Source organism: Thunnus thynnus, chromosome 7, assembly GCF_963924715.1.
Source record: "Thunnus thynnus chromosome 7, fThuThy2.1, whole genome shotgun sequence".
In the NCBI taxonomy this organism is placed as follows: domain Eukaryota; kingdom Metazoa; phylum Chordata; class Actinopteri; order Scombriformes; family Scombridae; genus Thunnus; species Thunnus thynnus.
The window spans coordinates 23,430,031-23,450,104 of NC_089523.1; the positions used below are offsets into that span (position 1 = coordinate 23,430,031).

The 20,074-nt window shown below is 40.4% G+C and overlaps 1 protein-coding gene across 1 annotated transcript in view; it reads right to left on the reverse strand.

Moving 5' to 3' along the window:
* The window catches only part of dph1 (diphthamide biosynthesis 1), a 61,337-nt gene that overhangs the window by 13,917 nt on the left and 27,346 nt on the right, over positions 1-20,074 (reverse strand). Inside the window, exons 4-6 of the mRNA XM_067595051.1 lie at positions 9,941-10,062; positions 5,610-5,764; positions 3,218-3,339 (exon numbers count right to left, since the gene is read on the reverse strand). Of these exons, the coding sequence (XP_067451152.1) occupies positions 3,218-3,339; positions 5,610-5,764; positions 9,941-10,062 (399 nt within the window). The remainder of the gene's footprint in view (positions 1-3,217; positions 3,340-5,609; positions 5,765-9,940; positions 10,063-20,074) is intronic.

Genomic DNA, 20,074 nt, shown 5'->3' on the forward strand with positions numbered 1-20,074 from the left:
CACCAATCAATTCACAGTTAGCGGTAAAGAGAAGAAATAAAGAAAAATAATTTGTGCAAAGGAAACTCCCTCTAGACGATCATACTCAATGTGAAACCACAATAAATAGCATTTCTATTATTCTCCTATTGACTCCGCCGGCTTTCTCTCTCGTTCTCTTTTTAAATCTCTCTGCAGCCTTTTAACATCAGATCAAAGTGTTACCAGGCAGAAGGCCTGAGGCTGGGGTGGAGGGTCTGCCCATCTCTGCTGTCTGGTACATGACCCCAACGATTGCAGCATGCTGTTTACAGAGAATGCAAGCCCTTCCAATTAACCCAGGGTCTGTTGCTGGGGATTCACCGGACCCCGAGCGGAGGCAGAGTTCACAAACCATAAGTACATGGAGGCATGTAGGTGCCTGAAAAGACAAGCTCAGGCAGAACTCTCTAACACAACCCCCTTTCTCAGGGTCGGGCTGAGAGAAGTCCTGCTGTTAGTGTGAGAGGGCTCAGGGCGGTACCCCTGTACCCCTTCATGCACAGTCTAAGTGGGCCTCCTGAGACAGGACATTCAATTAAACCCACTAATTGGTCAGTATTTAGAGCTGCTTGGAACAGGCTGTGGGTGGCTTGCCATATAGGCTACCTGGAGACGTGTCTAGCCAAGACTTCATTTGTAAGGGTGTGTGTTTGTGTAAAAGCACACACAAATGTCTCTCTGTGCGTGTGTGCATCACAAATAACATTGAAAGCAAAATTAATTCAAGCAGAGCCTCTGTTGCACTGCTTCTCTTTGCTTAGCAACATCCAAGGTCCTCATATAATTATGTTCCCAACAATAAGCCTGCTGCACTTCAGCCAAAGTTGTCCTCAGCTCTCTGTAGCTTTAAGAGGCTGGTGTGCTCGACTCACTCTCCATACGATCACAGTCCTTCCATCCATATTCCATTGTTCTTAGTAAAAGTGCTCTCGCTATAATGGTAAATGTTGTGCATCTTCGCGTTACGCAACGCTGTATCTTCACATTCACATCTTCATATTGTTCTCGTGAGCGAGAGTGAGAACAGAGGCACCAGATAGAAATGGTCGACTCATCGTTTCTTATACAGTGGCTCTTTTCAATGCACTTTACAGCTTTAAAAAATATTTTTCTTCATTTGAGAAATGAGACAGAACAGGTCTTTTCTAAAGCTTTTCTAAAGACAAATCTGGCCTCAAAGACTAATACACCACTGCCCATTCTTCATAATGTTCAAGTAGTTCAAAGCTGAGGTAAAATGTAATTCAAATTTGTGCATATAACATTTTTTGGAGCAGTGAGTCATTACTAATTAATCTAAGATCACCCGATATTAAGTATGAATTTAAATGTATTACACTATTGCAGGTATGAAGATGAATAAAATCATGCATTTTTTAAGAAAAGCTTCTGTTCTGTGCTGTCTTTCTAAGAGATAAAGAACAAAAAATTGTATCAAAGCCTTTATGATAATTCGTAAAGAGAAGCTTGTTAATAAACTATATATTCTGAAATTAAAGTTTGGGTAAGGCTGTCAATTTTTGAGTCTCTGGAACAAAACAATGCATAATAAAAACATTTCCTCAATTTAGGTTTATGATTACAATTGTACACTCTTTGGAGGAATGAGCCTTGCGCTATAACAGTGACAGGGAGGATAGGAGGGATACGGCCCACTTCAGGTGGGTTGAAGTCCTCACCACTTCTGCATGTTGTACAGGTGTATTGCATGTACGTGTGTGATGACAGAGAGAGTGAGAAACTGTGAGACAGTGGAAAATAGAGAACACACCCTAAACCTTCCACTTTTTTTCACTCGTACAAGAATATAAACACACACACACACACACTCCGCTTTTGTCTCCCATAGGGCTTGGCTTATGCATACAGCAAAGGATGTCTGTTATGTGTCATTCTGTGTCCTGTTACTGTTTTGCTTGTGTGTGTGTGTGTGTGTGTGTGTGTCTGTTTTATGTCTTTGTGTTCCAGGTGCAGCTCACTGATGACTGACTGAGGGCACATGTGTGATGATGTGGGCTGGGTCTATATAGGTGGCTTCTTCCTCTGCCTACACCCTCTCTTAACTCCCTGACACAACACCCAGTTTTTCGTTTGTTCTCTTACTTTATCCTTTTTGTTTTTTTAATAAATGTATTCTTTTGCATCTAACCCAGTATCTTGTCCCTCCTTATGTTGCGGCTTTCGATTCGTTGGTCATAACACTGTCCTCGTGCAGCCATTTTAATCTAATGCACCGGGAGATTTTAATCACATGGACTAACGCTAGATCAGACATACTGGGTGATGCACCTAGGCATAATTATACTCGGGGAACTACCTTATCTCACTGTGCACCACAAAGCATAGGATTCTCTCTACTGTAGAGCGGCGTGAGATGTATAGACACGCAAAGTGGCTGCGAAGGTGTAGGTTGTTGCCTGCACCTGTTACATCGCCAGAACACTCTCCTCCCTGCAGATCAGGCAGGATAAGCATGCAAAGAAATGTCTCACATGAACAGCTATGTTGATGTAAAAACACTGAAGAGCCAACCTTTTAGGACACATGCTGCTGCCTACCGGATTCATCATTTTTTTCTGGTTTAGAGGAAATGAAGAGGAAAATAAGAACTTAAAACAGGCAATCACACAAAGATGAAGCAAATTTACCAACAAACAGTCACATGTTGCACAGTTTATCATTTGCCACCATGAACGTGCCCGCAGTAGGAGTCATACTTTGTGAAAACATTTTCTTAAAACATGGAAAATTGGTGAGCAGCTGGATGTGTTGTGGTTGGTTTGAAACAGTCAAAAGTGTCTGTGTCTGTCTGGCTTTATAAAATTCAATGCTTTGCACAGTGTGAATGTATTTTTAGTCGTGCCGTTCTGGATCAGCATCTGGCTGTTTCTGGCTGGATATATAATAGAATCCTGATCTGAAGCACACAGACATAGCTACTTGTCACAGCTAGCAATGTCTGATGTGACTGGTGTGATGTCATACTGATTATTCCTCATGTCACATTGGTGGCCATGGCAATGGCAAGGGGTAATTATGGTACCTAACAGGGGGTGTGGGTAGGTGGTGCAGTAACTGGATGAGTCAAGGCTGGATATCTTTGGCTATCTGGATATCTCTGCTAACTACCAGGAAGAAAGGACAGGACCGATCCTGAAAGTGTGAGATGGAAGACAAGAGATGAGAGGTTTCTTACATTATAGCATTGACATGGCGGTCCAAGCGAGGGGAGGTACAGCCCAGAATTTCTCCCGGTGACAGAGGTCGACACTGTGGGACCAGCACGTCATACTCTGGCTTGAGGGCTGCGCTCACAGCCTGCAGCATGGCAGAAGGGAAAAGGAAGGATAGTTAGAAATTCACAGGTCGTGTCCAGCTCACTCTTAAACCTTTCCTTTGTTTTGACATGGCTCTCCAGAAAGAGAGATATGAAGGATAGTCTTTAAGTAACTTCACTACAGAACTGGATGTCATTCATGACTTGAACACATCATTAGAAGTTTATAGTGAAAAACAGAGACCATGTATTAAAACCAGGAAAAATTTGTGGAAGTCCACATTTTTCTTCCTTTCGTGTTATTTAACAGCAGATCATATCCAGCAAAGAGCCATACAGAGGAGAAGTAAAAGAAAGAATACATAATCATGAGAAACAGCTGAAAAAAAAAAAAAACAGATCAAATATAATACAAAGAAAACAAAGTGGAGCTGTAAAATGCAGAAAAGTGAGAAAATTGTATACATTAAATATGTGCACAAATAACCAAGAACCACAAATACAATGATAATAAAAAAAAAAATCCCTTAATGGGGGGACTAGTGCAGTGCCTCCCCAAAACATGCCAGTCCAGAAGAGGCCCATCATCCAAACAACTTCACATTCAACTCTGCACTTCCTTGGATCCTCAGCAATACATCTGCCAAGTGTGAAGTTGAAGCATGTACACAGAGTTCAGGTATGTTATTGAGTTTTTGTAGCGAGTTCATGTCTGAATACATGAAACTAAGAGTATTATACCATGTAAAACATTATGATGTTGCTGATTCTGTATAGATACAAAAACAACACTTGTTTGGCTGCTGTATGTTGCAGCTATGCGTCTGTGCAGCCACCATATTGGAGAGGTCAAGTTACGCTAGTGAACGAATGCAGTACCGGTATTTACGCTGGTATTTGCGGCCGCTAAATGTTCTCTTTTAATGATATCTTTAACGTTTCTCATCCAAACAACTTCACACTCAACACTGCATTTCCTTGGGTCCCCAGCAATACACCTGCCAAGTGTGAAGTAGATCAGATGAACGGTTGTTGAGAAAAGCGAAGAACAGACAGACAGAGACTTCTTCCTTTGTAGTTAGATAAGGCAACAACACGGGCAGAAGACACAGATGGGTGCAATAGAGGCAGAATATATGGAATATGTATGCAGAAGGAAAAAAATATGAAGGATTGAAAGAGGGCAATGATGCGAAGAATGAGAAAGGTCACACAAGATTACACTGAACATGCGGCCCTAAAGTGATTCTGAATGGGTCGTGCTAGAGGTATAACTCCCAATGCGGCCCCTTGTGGTTGAATGTATGGATTCATGAGTCTGCAAAGAAATAAACTATCTATCATGTGGTATATTATGCCATCAATAAATAATAACAAATATGTGAATAAAAACAATATGAACACAACATTCACAAGGGAAATAAATATTTTCTGACAAGAGTGCTTCAATATCTCAAGAAAAATAAACTCTTCCAAACACCTATATTCATTTAAGCAAAGGGAGAAGATGAGAGAGCAAACAATTACAGCAAAGGGGAAAAAAATGAGATAGCGTGTTATGAGGTGGAAGGATAAATTGAACGATTAAAAGCTAATTTAAGGTGGTCTATAGGGAATAAGGGTGAACTACCGGCTTCTCTCGCCCATACTGTATGACCTCAACAAGCCTACACACCGTAACACGAGTGAGATGGAGGCACACATGCATACAGTACACAACTACAAACACAGATACATATGCGCACACATGCACACATGGATGCACTCAAACTCCCCAACATAAAATATGACCCACACGGGCAGAGTGTGGTTTAAAAATAGTGGTGGTTACATTAGTGAAGTCCTAGAGTGGTGTTGGTTCAACATAGCAAATGAAAGCTGTAGAAGGCATTATAGAATGGAGGGTGAAAAAAAAGGGTGTTAAAGCACAATACTATAGCTGCTGCCATTGCTTATATAAAGTGAAGAGAGCCGAGCACGACGCTGAACTGAGAGGCCTTCCGAGTTCATTCCACCTTTCAAATCCAAAATAACTTCTGCCGGATTTCTAAAAACCCACACTTGAACTAAGCTTAAGTGCGGAGTGTGAGTTTGTTCATAAAAGCGGCAGGAAACACAAAAAAGTATTCTGTACAAATGCAGAGAAGTATTTATGTTTGTGTCTATACCGCACAGGCACAAATACTTGGGCAGAATAGTAAATACTAGCACATGGGGGGAAAAAAATTATTCAGGTAAAAATACACAGTCACTCCGCTTTAGCTCTATCTGACAAAACAAAAAAATCAGACAGATCCCAATGCTTCATCACCTGTAGTGCTGCCACGAACTGAATAGTGCTGACGAGTGCCAGAGATTGTCCAGGAGGAAAGTTGAACTTGACTGTGTCCAGGAAGTGTGCATTGTCCATCTGGATATCCACAAACACATACAGCATCTTAATACCTGCTGTGGAGTCTATGGGGACTGCAGAGAGACAAAGACAAAAGAAAGACAGATGAATAATTCACTGTGTTATGTCAGGTAAGCCTGCGGTATATACACTATTGATGCTGCCTCAAACATTAGCGCGCAGCACATGTACAGCAATACAAGCTATATGGGTGCATGTACATATATATAGCTCGCACTCGGTACCCTTGTGATGTGACTGAAACTCATTTGGCGCGTGTCTCCGGCAAACGCAGGAATTGATGCAAAGACCTCAATTATTTAGGGAAGGAGAGGGACACATGCGATTACTATTAATACCATTAATTTCACAGACCATTTACTACGCATCCGGGCCTAGGAGAGGTACCTAGAGATGTGCTGAGCTAGATGCTGAACGAAGTAGGTCCAAGAAAAGAGGGGGAGAGGGCACGGATAAGAAAGAAGAATCATCATTTACGTTGATCATCATAATTATTCTTCCTCTTGTGTTACAATTAATTTGCAGATCAGGATTGAGGGGACTTTGTTGTTATGATTAAGCAAATCGCCCCATTAGGGTGTAGATTTTTTATGAGCGAGTGCAGCTCACTTGATGGCCTAGATTAAAGCAAAATTGAGAGAGAGATGGGGGGAACAAAGCATGACAAAAGAGCAGAGGGGTGAATAGAGAAAGGGGGGCCGGGAGAGTCCAAAGTGCAGTAAGATATACATCTTTACAAAGGACTGGAGGCAGATGGGATGGAAACCGGGAATGAGGCAGGAGAAATTCCTATGAAGGTGGGTTGGAAAACACTGGAATTCAATTTGAGGGTTAGGGTGGACGATTTAATAATGTACTGTATAAATTCCAAAAGATAGGGCATGGAAGAAAGGAGTGGAAAAAGTAATGGGATACTGTGTGAATGTGGATGTGTGTTTGAGGGCTGGGGGTGGGTTGTCAATTAACTGGCAGCAGAAGTGATGAATGGGCTCACATCTCAGCAGAGAGGGAAGGGAAGGAGATGGATCGGGATTGAAAGAGGTGGGCTTCGCTGCGGGCCACATGTTGAGTGGGAAACCAAGGAGTTAAATATATCATGAGGCTAAAAAGAATTGGAGCGGTTGAGTAAAATCCAGACTGAGACTTACAGCTGTCTGTTGCTTGTTTATAGCCACTCCCAAAACATAAAGGGCAAAGAAAAGTGACATCGATCCGTGTTCACATTAGCATGGTAGCCCGAGAGCACTTAGACGCTGCAATTAGAGAAACAGTCAATGAGATGGACAGGACTCACTTACTCCATCAGTGTTTTTATTCATCTATGTGTTATAACTATAAGGTCACCCGACACAGCTGCTTATTAGTGCCCCTGTAAACAAATACGCAGAAATATCCATGGTGAGTGGGACTGAGAAAAGGTTTGAATTCATGGTATCCTGGCTTCTTTACAAATGGCTTGGTTAACAAATCAATACGTAGAAATAGCTTTCATTCTAAATTGTGCTTGCAGACAATTTAATAAAAAATACAGTAGACTATTGCAACAAATGCTTGTTTTCATTATCAATTAATCTGCTGATAATTCTCTTGATTAACCGATTGATCTATGATGAGTCAGAAAATAGTGAAAATGCCTGTTATAATTTCTCAAAGTCAAAGGTAACGTCTTCAGATGTCTGTTGTTTCGTCTGACCAACAGTCCAAAACCAGAGGATATTCAATTTAATATCATTTATGACAAAGAAAAGCATTATATCATCACATTAGAAAAGCTGGAACCAGTAATTTAAAAAAAAAAAAAAATTCTTAAAAAATAACTAGTTGCCAATTAATTTTCTGTTGATCAACTAATCATTGCAGCACTAAAGGAGTCATTTGGGCCTTTTAATATGTTGTCCTGAATTGATTCCTGTGTGATTTATGGCAGTAAAACCTCCGTCTCAACAGTCAATATTAGAAGTCATGAAAATTTTACTTCATTCTAATGTAACATTTGTAGTAACGCTGAGCTGGCACTTGAGAAACGATAGAAGACAGTGGTAATGGAGGTGTTCAGTGAATAGAAACAAGATGTTACACCCCTAAACTATTGAACTTTTTTATATAGAAACTGGATCATACACACAAACTCTGCAGACTAAGTATTGAAGTAAGTGATAATGCACACTGAGATGTTCTGATATAAGACATTTATAGTTATTGTTATTATAATTATTACTATTATATGATGAGAAAGCAATTAGCAGTGTTTTGTGACAGCACTACCTGTAAAGGAGTGTGACTGTATTCCATTAATGTCCACGCTGTACACATTCTGATCTTTTTCATCTTCAAGAGTTTAAATCTGTAGAAATTCAATTTATCAAACAATAAAAATCCAGATTCAGATCCAGATTCATGTGACCGTAATATTAGATGATAAATTATTCTCACATCTGATGGGGGGGTTTTACTGGATGGCCAATTCATTTCTTTTAGACAATTAAATATAATGACATCATCATTGAGCTGTAGTGCTATAGATCATTTGATGTGATAAACACCGCTTTGAGCCAGTGAAGCAGTGTCATGACATAATTTGTAATTATTTCATTCAGTGCAGCTGTAATTTTATTTGTATATTCTGCATGAGAATTCCAGATATTATGTCTGTTACTGCTCTTTTAGCCAGTTTAGAGGGTTAGGGTTCAATCTGAATAGTATTAACAAATAATAATCTGGTCACAAATATCTAGAGATGGAACTGTCAACTGACCTGTTATTTAAACTCAAATATCCTGGTCGACACTAGCTGAAACTAAAATTGGTGTGTTAGGTAACCTCTGCTCAAAAAAAGCACTTCTCAAATGAGTTTTGTCCCCAAATTAGTGAGAATCTGCTTGTGATGTGGAAGAAGGTCCACTAATACTTACAGCCACAGCAGCTGGCCTGGAATTATCTAAGCAAGGCTGCTATGTCTGTGCCAACAGTTTTTTTCTGGTGCAGTTTTTTTTGCTTTCATAAATACAACAACAACAATGCGAACAAATCGAGTAAAGTGAAACTTCATTTTGGTTTCTCTAATTTGCTCAGTCATTCTTTCTTTCTTTTTTGGCTTTTTTTGTCATCTTTTTCCAAAAATCCTGTTACAAAACCGTTTAACCATCAATAATGTTAAATAAAAATTGGATCCCTCACCTCAGCAAATATCATTAAAAAATGCAAAAACATGGTTTTATGATACTGTCTATATTCTCAGTAGATGGAGGAGCTTTATGATGACAAAATACAAGATGACATCAGTATTCAAAAGGAGATTCAGGAGAGAGTATAAAAGGGGAAATAAAGGAGAGCAGGAGAGATGGTTTCTCTAAGAGTCAGTCAGAGCAGTGTCTTTACTCTTCCACAGGTGTCTGACATCTTGGCAAACAGTGCAGAGGATGTCCTCATGATTGAATGATGAAGGTCAGGAACAAATACACACTGTCACCTGTACACGCGCATTCTTTGGGAATCTTTAGTTCAGCCAATTTCTTTGAAAATATCTTCCATTAATTAATATCTGATCTAATTTAACGACCTGCAAAGAGATGATCTTCGGTGCCTTTATTGGGTTCTTCTGCGCTTAAATGGAAAATGTGTAGAGATCCTATCTCTTTTGTAAACATACAAGCATGCACTCACATATAATTCCATGTATATCATGTGCACACAAACCATACACGCAAAGACAAACAAGACACGAAAAGAGGATTTCAGTGTATTGAAATTCTGTTGGTCATTTCTGGTATTTGGAATAGGTGAGGTTGTTCTGGCAGGGATATATCAAAACTATCGATTTAGCATTTCCTCCCATGTTCAGCAAGAGACAAACAATGGGGGAGAGGGTGAAGGTCCTAAGGAACTGCTTGAGGTTTTCAAAGGACGGCTCTAATGCATGTTCCCCATTGATCTGCTGGGTAAATGTGATGTCCAGGCTCCAAAGGTCTGATATGCCTTCCATACTAGATCTGGGGCAGGGTGCACTAGTTGCATTTTCCGTTGATCAATAGCCGTGTCTGTTTGTCTGTCTGTCTGTGCTCTGCCTTCATTTTCATGCAGCCCACTCTTAAGTAGGTGGGAGTCCTTGATGCTTGCTCACTTCACGCTTCTGTGAGGCACCATCTGCATGCAGAGAGATGGAGAGACAGACAAACACACATGCACGTGCACACACACACACACACGCACACACTGGTAAAGAGACTCACTCAGACAACTGTGGCCATAGTGCACCATGAAATCAGCTCCGAGGGCTCGGGCGGTGAAGTCGTCCACACAGCAAGCCCCGTACGTCACGTCCCCCATCACAATGGTATCTGCCTCTGTGAACCTGGGATGCACGCACACACAGACACTAATCAGTGCAGTCACAGAACATATGCACCTCCTGTTGTTCGTTACCATAGCGATCAATACACATAGCATGCCAGGCACGGTGTGATTATGAGAGAGCTGAATAAGATCAATCCCCATTCACTTGCTCCAGATAGAGTACACTATATAGTATGTGACAGAAGTCAATGACTGACTCACAGCGTATCAGGGTGACACACTGCTGTTCTCTCTCCAACGGCTCGAGTGCAGCACAAGCTGACTGGTAGTTAAAGCCCTGCTAGACGAGGGATAATAGGTCATCAGTCAGCCTGACCCAAAGAGCAGAGGAAGAAGAGGAAGGCTAGGACTGGTACAAGTAAGCAGATTAGAGTTTGCAGGGGTCTTGGCCAGTCTATCTACAGCCTGGATTTACAGCACATCTGCCTGGGAAACAGAGGACACAGCCTCAGCGAGAGTTAGTATGTGCAGCATTACAATAAACTATTCAGACTAGATGCTTTATGCCACGAGCAGGTGGTGAGAGTGCAGTGCAGACCGTGTGGGCCTAAGTTCCACTTTGAGACTGTATTAGAAAAAAAAAATCATGGCCATCTTGAGAGAAAAAAAGCTACCAAATTACACAAGCATCTGTGGACCTCGATCTGTTAGAATGAATTGCTGATCTCGCTACAGAAAAACAAGCTTTCTTTTATCGCCCTTTATGGGCAAATAAAATTCTAAGTAAACCCATAAAGGCTAAGTAAAATGAATAAAGGCTGAGAGTAACAGGGTGGAAGTGCAAATGAACAGAAGCTCGGGGCCCTGTAGGAGAGGAAAGATGGGTAGACGAGGGGGTGGTTGTAAACGGAGGTTGTTGCCAGGTATTTGTGGCTGTATTCTGACAGATTTAGGCTAGACAGAAGGGGTAGAATAGAGATGAGACGGAGGGCTAAGGGAGAGGAGAAGAGTGATAAACAGACATGGCTGCACACGGAACAGCATCTGTAGCAAGTTACAGACTCTTAGTAATATGTCTCCTGCTGCCCAATCTTTCAAGCCACATCCACTCTGTTTATTCCAGGGTCTCCTCCTCACAAGGGGCTTCAGAGCGAAGTTTCTATTTAGCCTTTCCCCCCCTCATTTTCTCTGATGTAATCTTTGACTTGCACTCTCTCTGGGCTCCTCATCATCGTCTGCTAGTTTTCCCTGTCTCTCTTTCTCTCTCTCTGTCTTTCTCTCTCTCCATTTCCCTTTCCCCTCTCCTCTAATGGCTGCTCTCAAGTGAAGGGCAGCACAGGCCAGCTGAGCCCAGGAAAACATAGACAGAGCAACTCATCTGGTAAATAAATATTTGCCTTTGAAGATTTGAATCAATTACTCCCTCCCCTGTCAAGGTTTTTGGTTTTGTCTGTGTGTTTCTGTTTGTACTGTGTACGCGTGCACATGAAGCTGACAGCAGGACGCTGATTATGGGTTACAAAAAATGATATAATCACACAGGTAGTTTGAGGTTTGTGGACTCCTGCACTAGTTTGCTCATTCACTGCGGACCATTGTTTTTTCATCACAGTCCGCTGACTTTGTTTTGGAGTTGCATAAACGTGCACCAACCTTTCAGCTAAAAATACACGGCCTGCCCACCAGAATATAGAGAGACTATTCCCTGCAATCCACGGCAGACCACGCAGAACAATCTACAATGCAAAACACAGCACTACAGAAGATTATTGTATCTAATCAGCCATCTATCTGCCAGAAATACCATTATCACACTATCTCCATTGGCAGTGCAGTGCATATCTAGTTATTTCCAGAGTGCCTATACTGAAATTGCATGGTAATAAATGCTAAGAATCCGATTAAGAGGCCCATATGAGACATGTGATGCTACTGGGACATGGGCAGAGTAATTACTGGGCCACATATAGTCCCATCCCACTGGGAGAGAGGAAGAGAGGGAGGTAAGAAGACAGAACGAAAGAACGTTAGAGAGGACGATCAAATGAAACGTGTATCAGCGTTAATCAAATCCTTCCCCTTACACACACCATCTAACGCAGAGCATACTGTATGATTGGTGGGTACATATAAAGCATAAATGTACAAATTCAATCCCTCCTCCATTTATTCCTCTTTCCATCTCCTCATCTATTCTTCCTTCCTTCCATTCCTCGTCTCTAACGTCAGCCGCTTTCCAGTTTCCCCTCTGTATATCAGCACTGGTTTTGCCTCATCTCAGTTCAGCCATTCCAACTGAAATGTCATTAAGATCTAATTAAGATGTCAGAGAAGCTTGTGAACTCTGTAACAGCCCTTGTTAATTAGCTCTTTAGCATACGGCTCAATATGTGTGAGAAATTGCTGACTGATTTGAATCTTTGTTATAAAATCCACCGCGCTGGTGTGTGCCACAAACACAAGTCTGGGACCAGACTGGAATATATATATATATGCACACACAAGCGCCAGCATGAGGGCAGACACACGACTGTGGATTTAGTGCAAGCTGATTGTATTACTGTTTATCAACAGGTTAAGTAGCTGATATGTTGTATATAAATAGCATTCCACTCAGCTCCATTATTGTCCTATAGCGTGGTAGGATAGGCATGAAAGCAGATTAATCTTTTTGCTCCTGTCTTCTAGATATGATATCCTTCTCTGACTTTGACTGAAATTTCTTCTGATGCCGGCATAAAACAGGAACTTGTTGGCGCCAGAGCCTCACAGCTCGAAGATGTTGCAGCAGACAAAGAGAATGGGAAAACTTCTCCTGTCTCCGAACCATCCCATTAGCACTGCCATTCTGTCACAGTGGCACTTATCTGTTGATGAAAATAACTACACTGAGTAAAACAGGCTTCCGCCATCTTTGGGTTTCTGTCTGTTTGGATAACTGTTGATTGAAGGTTCGCTGTGTTTTTCACTCTGACACTCAACTGTGCTTTTGGGCAATCAGCTAGACAAACCGTTGGAGTTTAAAAAGGACTCTTTGTTTGACATCTCTATTATCAACATGGTATGGAAAACTACAGCATACTGTGTCAATATTATCTTTGATTTGGCTATGGAATAAGGCAATTATGCACTTTTACTGCACTTTCATTTTTTCAGTTGTGTGTGAGTGTCTGTGGGGACATTCCTGTGAATAATAGATTTTTTTTTTGTTCAGGGAAAGTGGACTGACTAGACTTCAACAGCAATGCAAACACGTATTACCTGGAAGGTATCAATATCAAACAATGGTTGTAATTTAGAGATTCCCCAAGTAATAAAAATCATGAATAAATGAATGAATTTACTGATGATGTGTTGATGATCGTCCTCATATACACAAGCCATCCTCTTCAATGTCTGGATTATCTTCTAAATAAGATTGTCATTGCACTCCATGCTAATTTGTTTGAATAGTTAATCAGTCTACCTGTTTGGCTATACTGTATCTACAAAACTCTTTTCAAACTTCACCCCTAAGATTAAATACTGTGTGAATACACACACTACAAAAGCCATATTCAAAACATTGTGACACAACAATCAAATCAGTATTAAAGTACTAAGTCAAAAATATTGCGATTGTGATGTAATTTTTAGTCTTAGGTTCATGTATGCTTATATTTTCATTGACTGCCTTGCTCAATGGCACTGCAATAATGATTGTTGAGAGAGGATGAATGTTACTACTGCATTAGTACTGCTTCTCCTGTTTTTATGCATTTATGAGGCAAGTGTATAGATGGTCAACAAGCCTGAGACAGACCAAAATAAACCTATTCATAAAACCTGGTAACAATTGAACTTTTCACTCATCTGCCATCATCAGGTAGGCTAATCCAATTTGCATGCTTCCTTATTTCCCTACTGATGTGATTTAATTTGTTCAGCAGTAACTTTGCTAACCAAGTGCAAAATAGGTGAGAAAATGATCATGATCCTTTTCAAAGCTTTCAGGTTTTAAAGCTTTGCATCCTTTGGTGTCAACCGTAGCCATCACAGCACTTTTATGTCTTTTTAAATGGTATTTTTCATGGTTTCTAACAAGCGTTGGCATCTAATTGAGTCATTAAATAATATAAAGCTGTGACAGGGAATACCAGCATAGGAAAAACACATTATTTGTCTGTTGAAATGATACAACTGCATAGCTGAACTTAGATCCTCTCACATCAACCACATGTTATTCTGGTAGTTTTGCACTGTTTTCTCACAAAAGAGAGGTCTGGTTTTGATCCTCAGCCAAAGCCCTTTCTATATTAGGTTTACATGTTGTCTCAGTGGGTGTGTGGGTTTCCTCCAGGGACTCTGAGTTTTCTCTCATACTCCAAACACATGCAAATGGTTTTGTGACTCTAAATTGCCTTGTACGATTGTGAATGTGTTGACCCTGATGAATTGGAAATCTATCCTGGCGGTTTCACTGCCTTTCACTCAGTGCATGCTGGGATGGACTCCTGCCTGCCTCAGCTTTCTCTGGAATGTACAATACATAGTGCTACCATGTGTTGCTTCACATATCAGGCCAGCCTTTTTCATTATCCCAGTTCTGTTATCTACACTAAGACTTAATAACATAAATCTCACTTTATATAGGATTCAATTCTTGATACCTATATGAGAATATCCTGCAAAATACATCTGGATTTTCACATTATAGCTCATCAACAGCTGGTAGTAGGCAACAGGTGACTTTCACATGCAGATATTAGTATTTACAATATATCATCAGTGGAAGTAATTACAGTGAGGTGTCTGCTGATGAAGGTGGCAAACAGGCATATGTTAGATAATTTGCTAACACTAGCTGTACATAAAACACAGGTGCACATTACATCAAACAGTATGGTCTGAGCTTTCACAGGTTTCTTGAACAACAGTAAGTCGCAGTCTTTCATTCCAGGTTAATATTATTTCCAACATTATCCAGCACTCATCTGGCTTGCAATTACAGCATCTTACAATTCAATCTTTCATACATCTTTTGGTATTTATACAAGAATGCCCTATATTGCAAAAAGTTCTTTGTAATTAATTTTAAGCCAATACCAATCAGTGCCTAATTTATCAGAGTATATGTTGTTGCGTTTTTTTATGTGTCACCCTAACCCAAACTAGTACATATGTCTTTTTATTTTCATTATCTCCATCAGCTGTAAGCCTGGAGGGGATCATGCATTACGTCGTGTGTGTGCATGTGTCCATTTGTGTATCTCACATACTACGGGACCCATCAGCCTAATATTTTTGTGCACATTTCCAGCTGTATGCTCAAGGACATCTTTCGGTTGTAGTGATTCACAATTTTTGAAAAAAATATTTTATAATACTATTGACTGCTCTGTTTTAAACCGCCATTGACTGCTGACTTCTCACTCCTCTCGACTGGTAGGGGCTGAAAGTGATCAACAACTGCCTCAGTTTGGAATCTTGTTTCCGATATGGACAACCATTCAAATAAATATTGATAATATTACTTATGCACCTATCGTAAAGCTTGGACTTTCATCACTTCAGCAGTCCTCGCCATTTTACGGTATGTGTTACAACATAGAAAAAGGCATTTCTGGCAATTGGCTAGGCTAAAAACAAGGCTTACCTTGTCTGTTGCAGGCCACATTTTGGCTCATTTTTCCTTTTTCAGGTTCTGACGATAGCCTGCCAGAACTTCCTGTAATTGGTCTGAAAGTCCTTAACATCCAAAAAATGTTTTCACACTAGAAACAAACCGAACCATGGTTCAGTTTGATCTGGACCGAGACCATCTCTTTTCGTTGGACTAAGGTTTGGCTGTTTGGTCCGGACTGTGGTCCGGGGGAAGTTTCACACCTGTAATTTTGGTTCGGATCAAACTGAAAAGTCCGAAAGTCTAGACCAAACAAGGTAGGAGTGAAAGGGCCCTTAGAGCAGGATATGGGATTTTTTTTAAATATGTCACTATGCATCATAATATGAACATTCTTTTACCACTGACATTGAGTCCAATTTATTTCCTTATACTTAAAACTTTATTCACTGTTTATACATAGCAGGACCTTAGACAGCTTCATGTGTTATGTTAGGGAGACCTCAGTGAGCATCGCAGCTCATTTTTGGTGTAAGCTGATTGCTACAGCAGGGCAGGAAAATGTGAACTCTTGAGATGGGGAGAATCTGATGTGCCAAACTTATGTGGGCAGAGTTAGATTATTACTTTAGCTGCTCCTCCTGCGCTTATTAATGATATCATGAGCAAAGTCAGAAGTTTCCAAAAGATCTACAGAGCTACTCTGAACCAGTTGGCTGAACTTCAGAGAATTTTGATCCTCTCTGCCAATGCTGGGAACCCATAATAAAACCGATATCTTAATTATGTGTTTTTAACTATGGCATTACTAAAGATCCGGGCAAATCCTTATGCTAAGCATCCATGAGGATTCTTACTGCCATGTTCATTTATGTTAGAAAAAAAAATGTTTAGCTGTAAGACGTAACACAATGGGACAGCTGGGGTTACTCAAGCTACCTTTTAGTGTGTTTGTGTGTACAAATTTGTGTAAATGAATAGGGCAGAAAGAAAATAAGGGAGTGCAGTGATTAACAAGGGAAGTAGCTGTTTTTGTGTTTCTTGTGTTTTTAGTTCTTGAGGATTTCATATATTGTCTATGCATTTGTGCATTCATTGTTTCAAATTGATACTGTCTGGTTTGATGTACATTGACTAACCCTGGTAAATATACAGACAGGAAGGATTAAACTAGACTAGACCAGAGGCACTGTTCTTATTCCAAAGGAACAAGGACAGTCTTACTGTCTCCTGTCAGTCTAAGAAGAAGGCTGCAGTACACTCTACAATAGGTTGTTTGTCTATATGACTGTGCTGCCAGTGAAACTTTTACATTTGAAGTCTAATAATAGCAGAGGTAGCAGACTGGTCTCATAGGAAACAAAGTGACAAGCGGGTCAGCAAGGTGGCTACAGGTGCAGCAGCGCTGCTCTTGCACAGTTGCCACTGATACACTGTGGGCAGACAGCTCAAATGAGCATATGTGGTGCGATTGCATACCAAGTTAAACCATGCACACACACAGACACACAAACACACACATAAGGACACAAGATCACCATTCCCTGTACACAATATATGTCTGTGAAATATTTCCTACATCTAGTGAAGGCTCATCTTTTATTCCATTACATTTCAGACATCAGCCCCTATCAGCCCATCATGTGTCTGTGAGTGGGCTTTGTCACAGGGCAGAACAGATTTGTCCAGGAAGAGAGGATTCTCCCATAGTAGCAGGGTAGCTCAGTTGAGATGAACCATTGTTATTACCGTACTTAAATGAGTTTAGTTTAGGTAGATGAGAGGAAAAAAAAAAAATCAGAAAGAGAAGAGCACAATTTAAGTTTGGTGAACGAGCAAATGTAAGGATTGGGAGATGATACAGAGGGGAAAACAGACAGAACAGGAGAGCTTCAGGTGTGTTTCTTACATAAATAAGACTAGAAGAGCAAAAGAAGGAAAGGGGCAGACAGAGAGGGAGAAAGGGAGAGAGGGGTGAGGATGACAACGAGGAGAGGACAGCCTACGTGAGACAGATGAGCTGTTTGCTGCTGGGTTTGTAATATTAGCAAATCTGATATCTATAATCTGCTTTCCGCGCACATAACATAGAAAATATCCTGACAAAGTACCCCCCCCCCCAAAAATAAATTTGGCAAGGGGCACTAGGCAGGAGGATTAAATGATCTCCACTCCTTCTCATGTTGTATATATATCTTCCACTCGGTGTATCTCCCTGACTATTTCACATCACTTCGTTGTCATATTGACACAGGAATCCTGGGCTGCCCGTCTTCCACTGTGAACATTTGGAGACAAAAACCCCTGTAAAATATGACAGTCTAACTGCAGTCACTGAACATCTGCCAAGAATGAGTAAACAGAGAGACGTGAGGCAGCGAGAACGGGATGATGCTTAGACAGATGTTTTCAGTAATACCATTAGATAATCCTTTAACTCCCCAAAAAACAAGATCATTACTGCTATTTCTGTGAGTGTATCTCATCTATTTGTCATGGCATTTATTCAAAAGCCCATTATAGAAAAGCCTACAGCTTTATCAAGATAGAGCCCCAAACTGCACAGCATAGCAGAGGATGCGTAAAAGAGCCGCAATCCAATTTACTAAACAAAACAAAATGGTGATATGGCAACAGTTATTACAAGTGACTGATATTGTGCTGATATTGCACTTGGAGGTGAAAACTAAGGGCTAGGCCCACAACCAGGAACAGATCTAATCTCTACGGATCTCAAAAAATAATAATAATACAGAACTAAATCTACTTTGGCACAGTGGTTATCAGATCTGTAAGGGTGTAAAGACAGGCATCATGATAAGGGACCAAAGGGGACGGATCATGGGGGTAATAAGAGCTTTTCTGCCACAATAAAGACCAGAACACTTAAGTTTCCTTGAAGCTGCTGCTGCTGCTGCTGGGGTAAACCATGTATTCACTATTTATTCACTTCTTGTTCAGCCTTAGATAAATTAATTATACCATAAGGGGTCATGGAAAGCTCACGTGAATTCTAGTTCAAGTTTAACTTTATTTTCATGTTTATTAAAAATACAATGAAATACTTGTGCCCTGGCTCTCTGCCTCAACCACAAGGACACACCATCCCGAAAACAACAACAACAAAATACTATAGACCTACATAGACTATGCACACAGTGCATTCATACGTGTTCATTGTAAACACAATATACAGTACACAATAACATTGCAACAACAATGTGAGATGCACATGGGTGTCTCAGTTGTTTAGCAACCTGATTGCCTGTGGAAAGAAGCCGTTAATACTATTCTTAGGGACTACATTAAGCTAGCTAATGAAAACTAGGTCTTATGTAGCATACTATGTCTCTACATCATCAGATATTCATGACTAAATAAGCAACAATCTGAGTGTGATTTAGGACAAAAAACATCCTTAGTTATTATTTTTTAGAGTAGCTGTAATTAATCTTTTTTATAATGAATCATGTGTAAAGTAAAAGGGGACACTCATACTGATGAACCCACAGAGAATTATCCCCTGACTCAGCAGTACCCGGAGGTGTTTTGAATCTCTTAGCTCATTGTTTTGGTTTTTACGGCTCATAACGTTACTGTTTTGGTTCACTCTCATGGCTCTCATTATGTTGTTTTTGGCCACAGCAGCATGGCTTTATGGATGGCAATGTCAGTCTGTTAGTTGGTCCATCAATTTGGTCCAGATGGAAAGACAATCTCAACAACTACTGGATGGATTGTCATGAAATTTTGTACAGACATTCAGGGTGGCCAGAAGATTAATCTTACGTTGTCTGTCTTCATCAAGACAGCGGTTGATCAGATTTGACTGACACTGCTGGCAACATAAGGGGAAAATCCCAAAATTGTCATCAGATTTTGCATCAAATGTTGCAAAACTCTGGTTTTAGGAAGCATGTGAGGTCAGCCTTTTCCAACTAGGCTTCATCGATCTTAAACTAGTGAGAAAAGCAAAGACAAAAAAAACATTACATAAATCTCATGTGAAATTACATCAACTCTTTGGCAGAAACTCTAACTTTGGCATGAATTGTACATTGGACCTCATCACTAATAGCATGACGCTGACTGAGAAAATTGGTGTTGAGAGCCTTTAAATTTTTCCAGGTACGATTAAAAAAAAAAAGAGCCAGAAGTAAAAATTTACATGCTGCCTGCACATTCTGGTTTGGACAACAATATTAATCAAACACAGTACTTTGCCGCCTTTCTAGCCACAATCCTCGACATAAAAGTCAACTCTGAAAAATAACGATAATAAAAACCTTTTCTTGTAGCGATTGATGAGGTCACATCTATCTAATCCGTCTTTCATTCACCCCTAAGGCTTCTCTCCATCATCTGTCATTTGGCGCCCTCCAGTCATTTCACAGTCCCTCTCCTCTCTCTTTATTTTCTCAAGCTTTTTGACTCCTTTTCTCTCGTCTTATGCTCCTTGTCATAATTT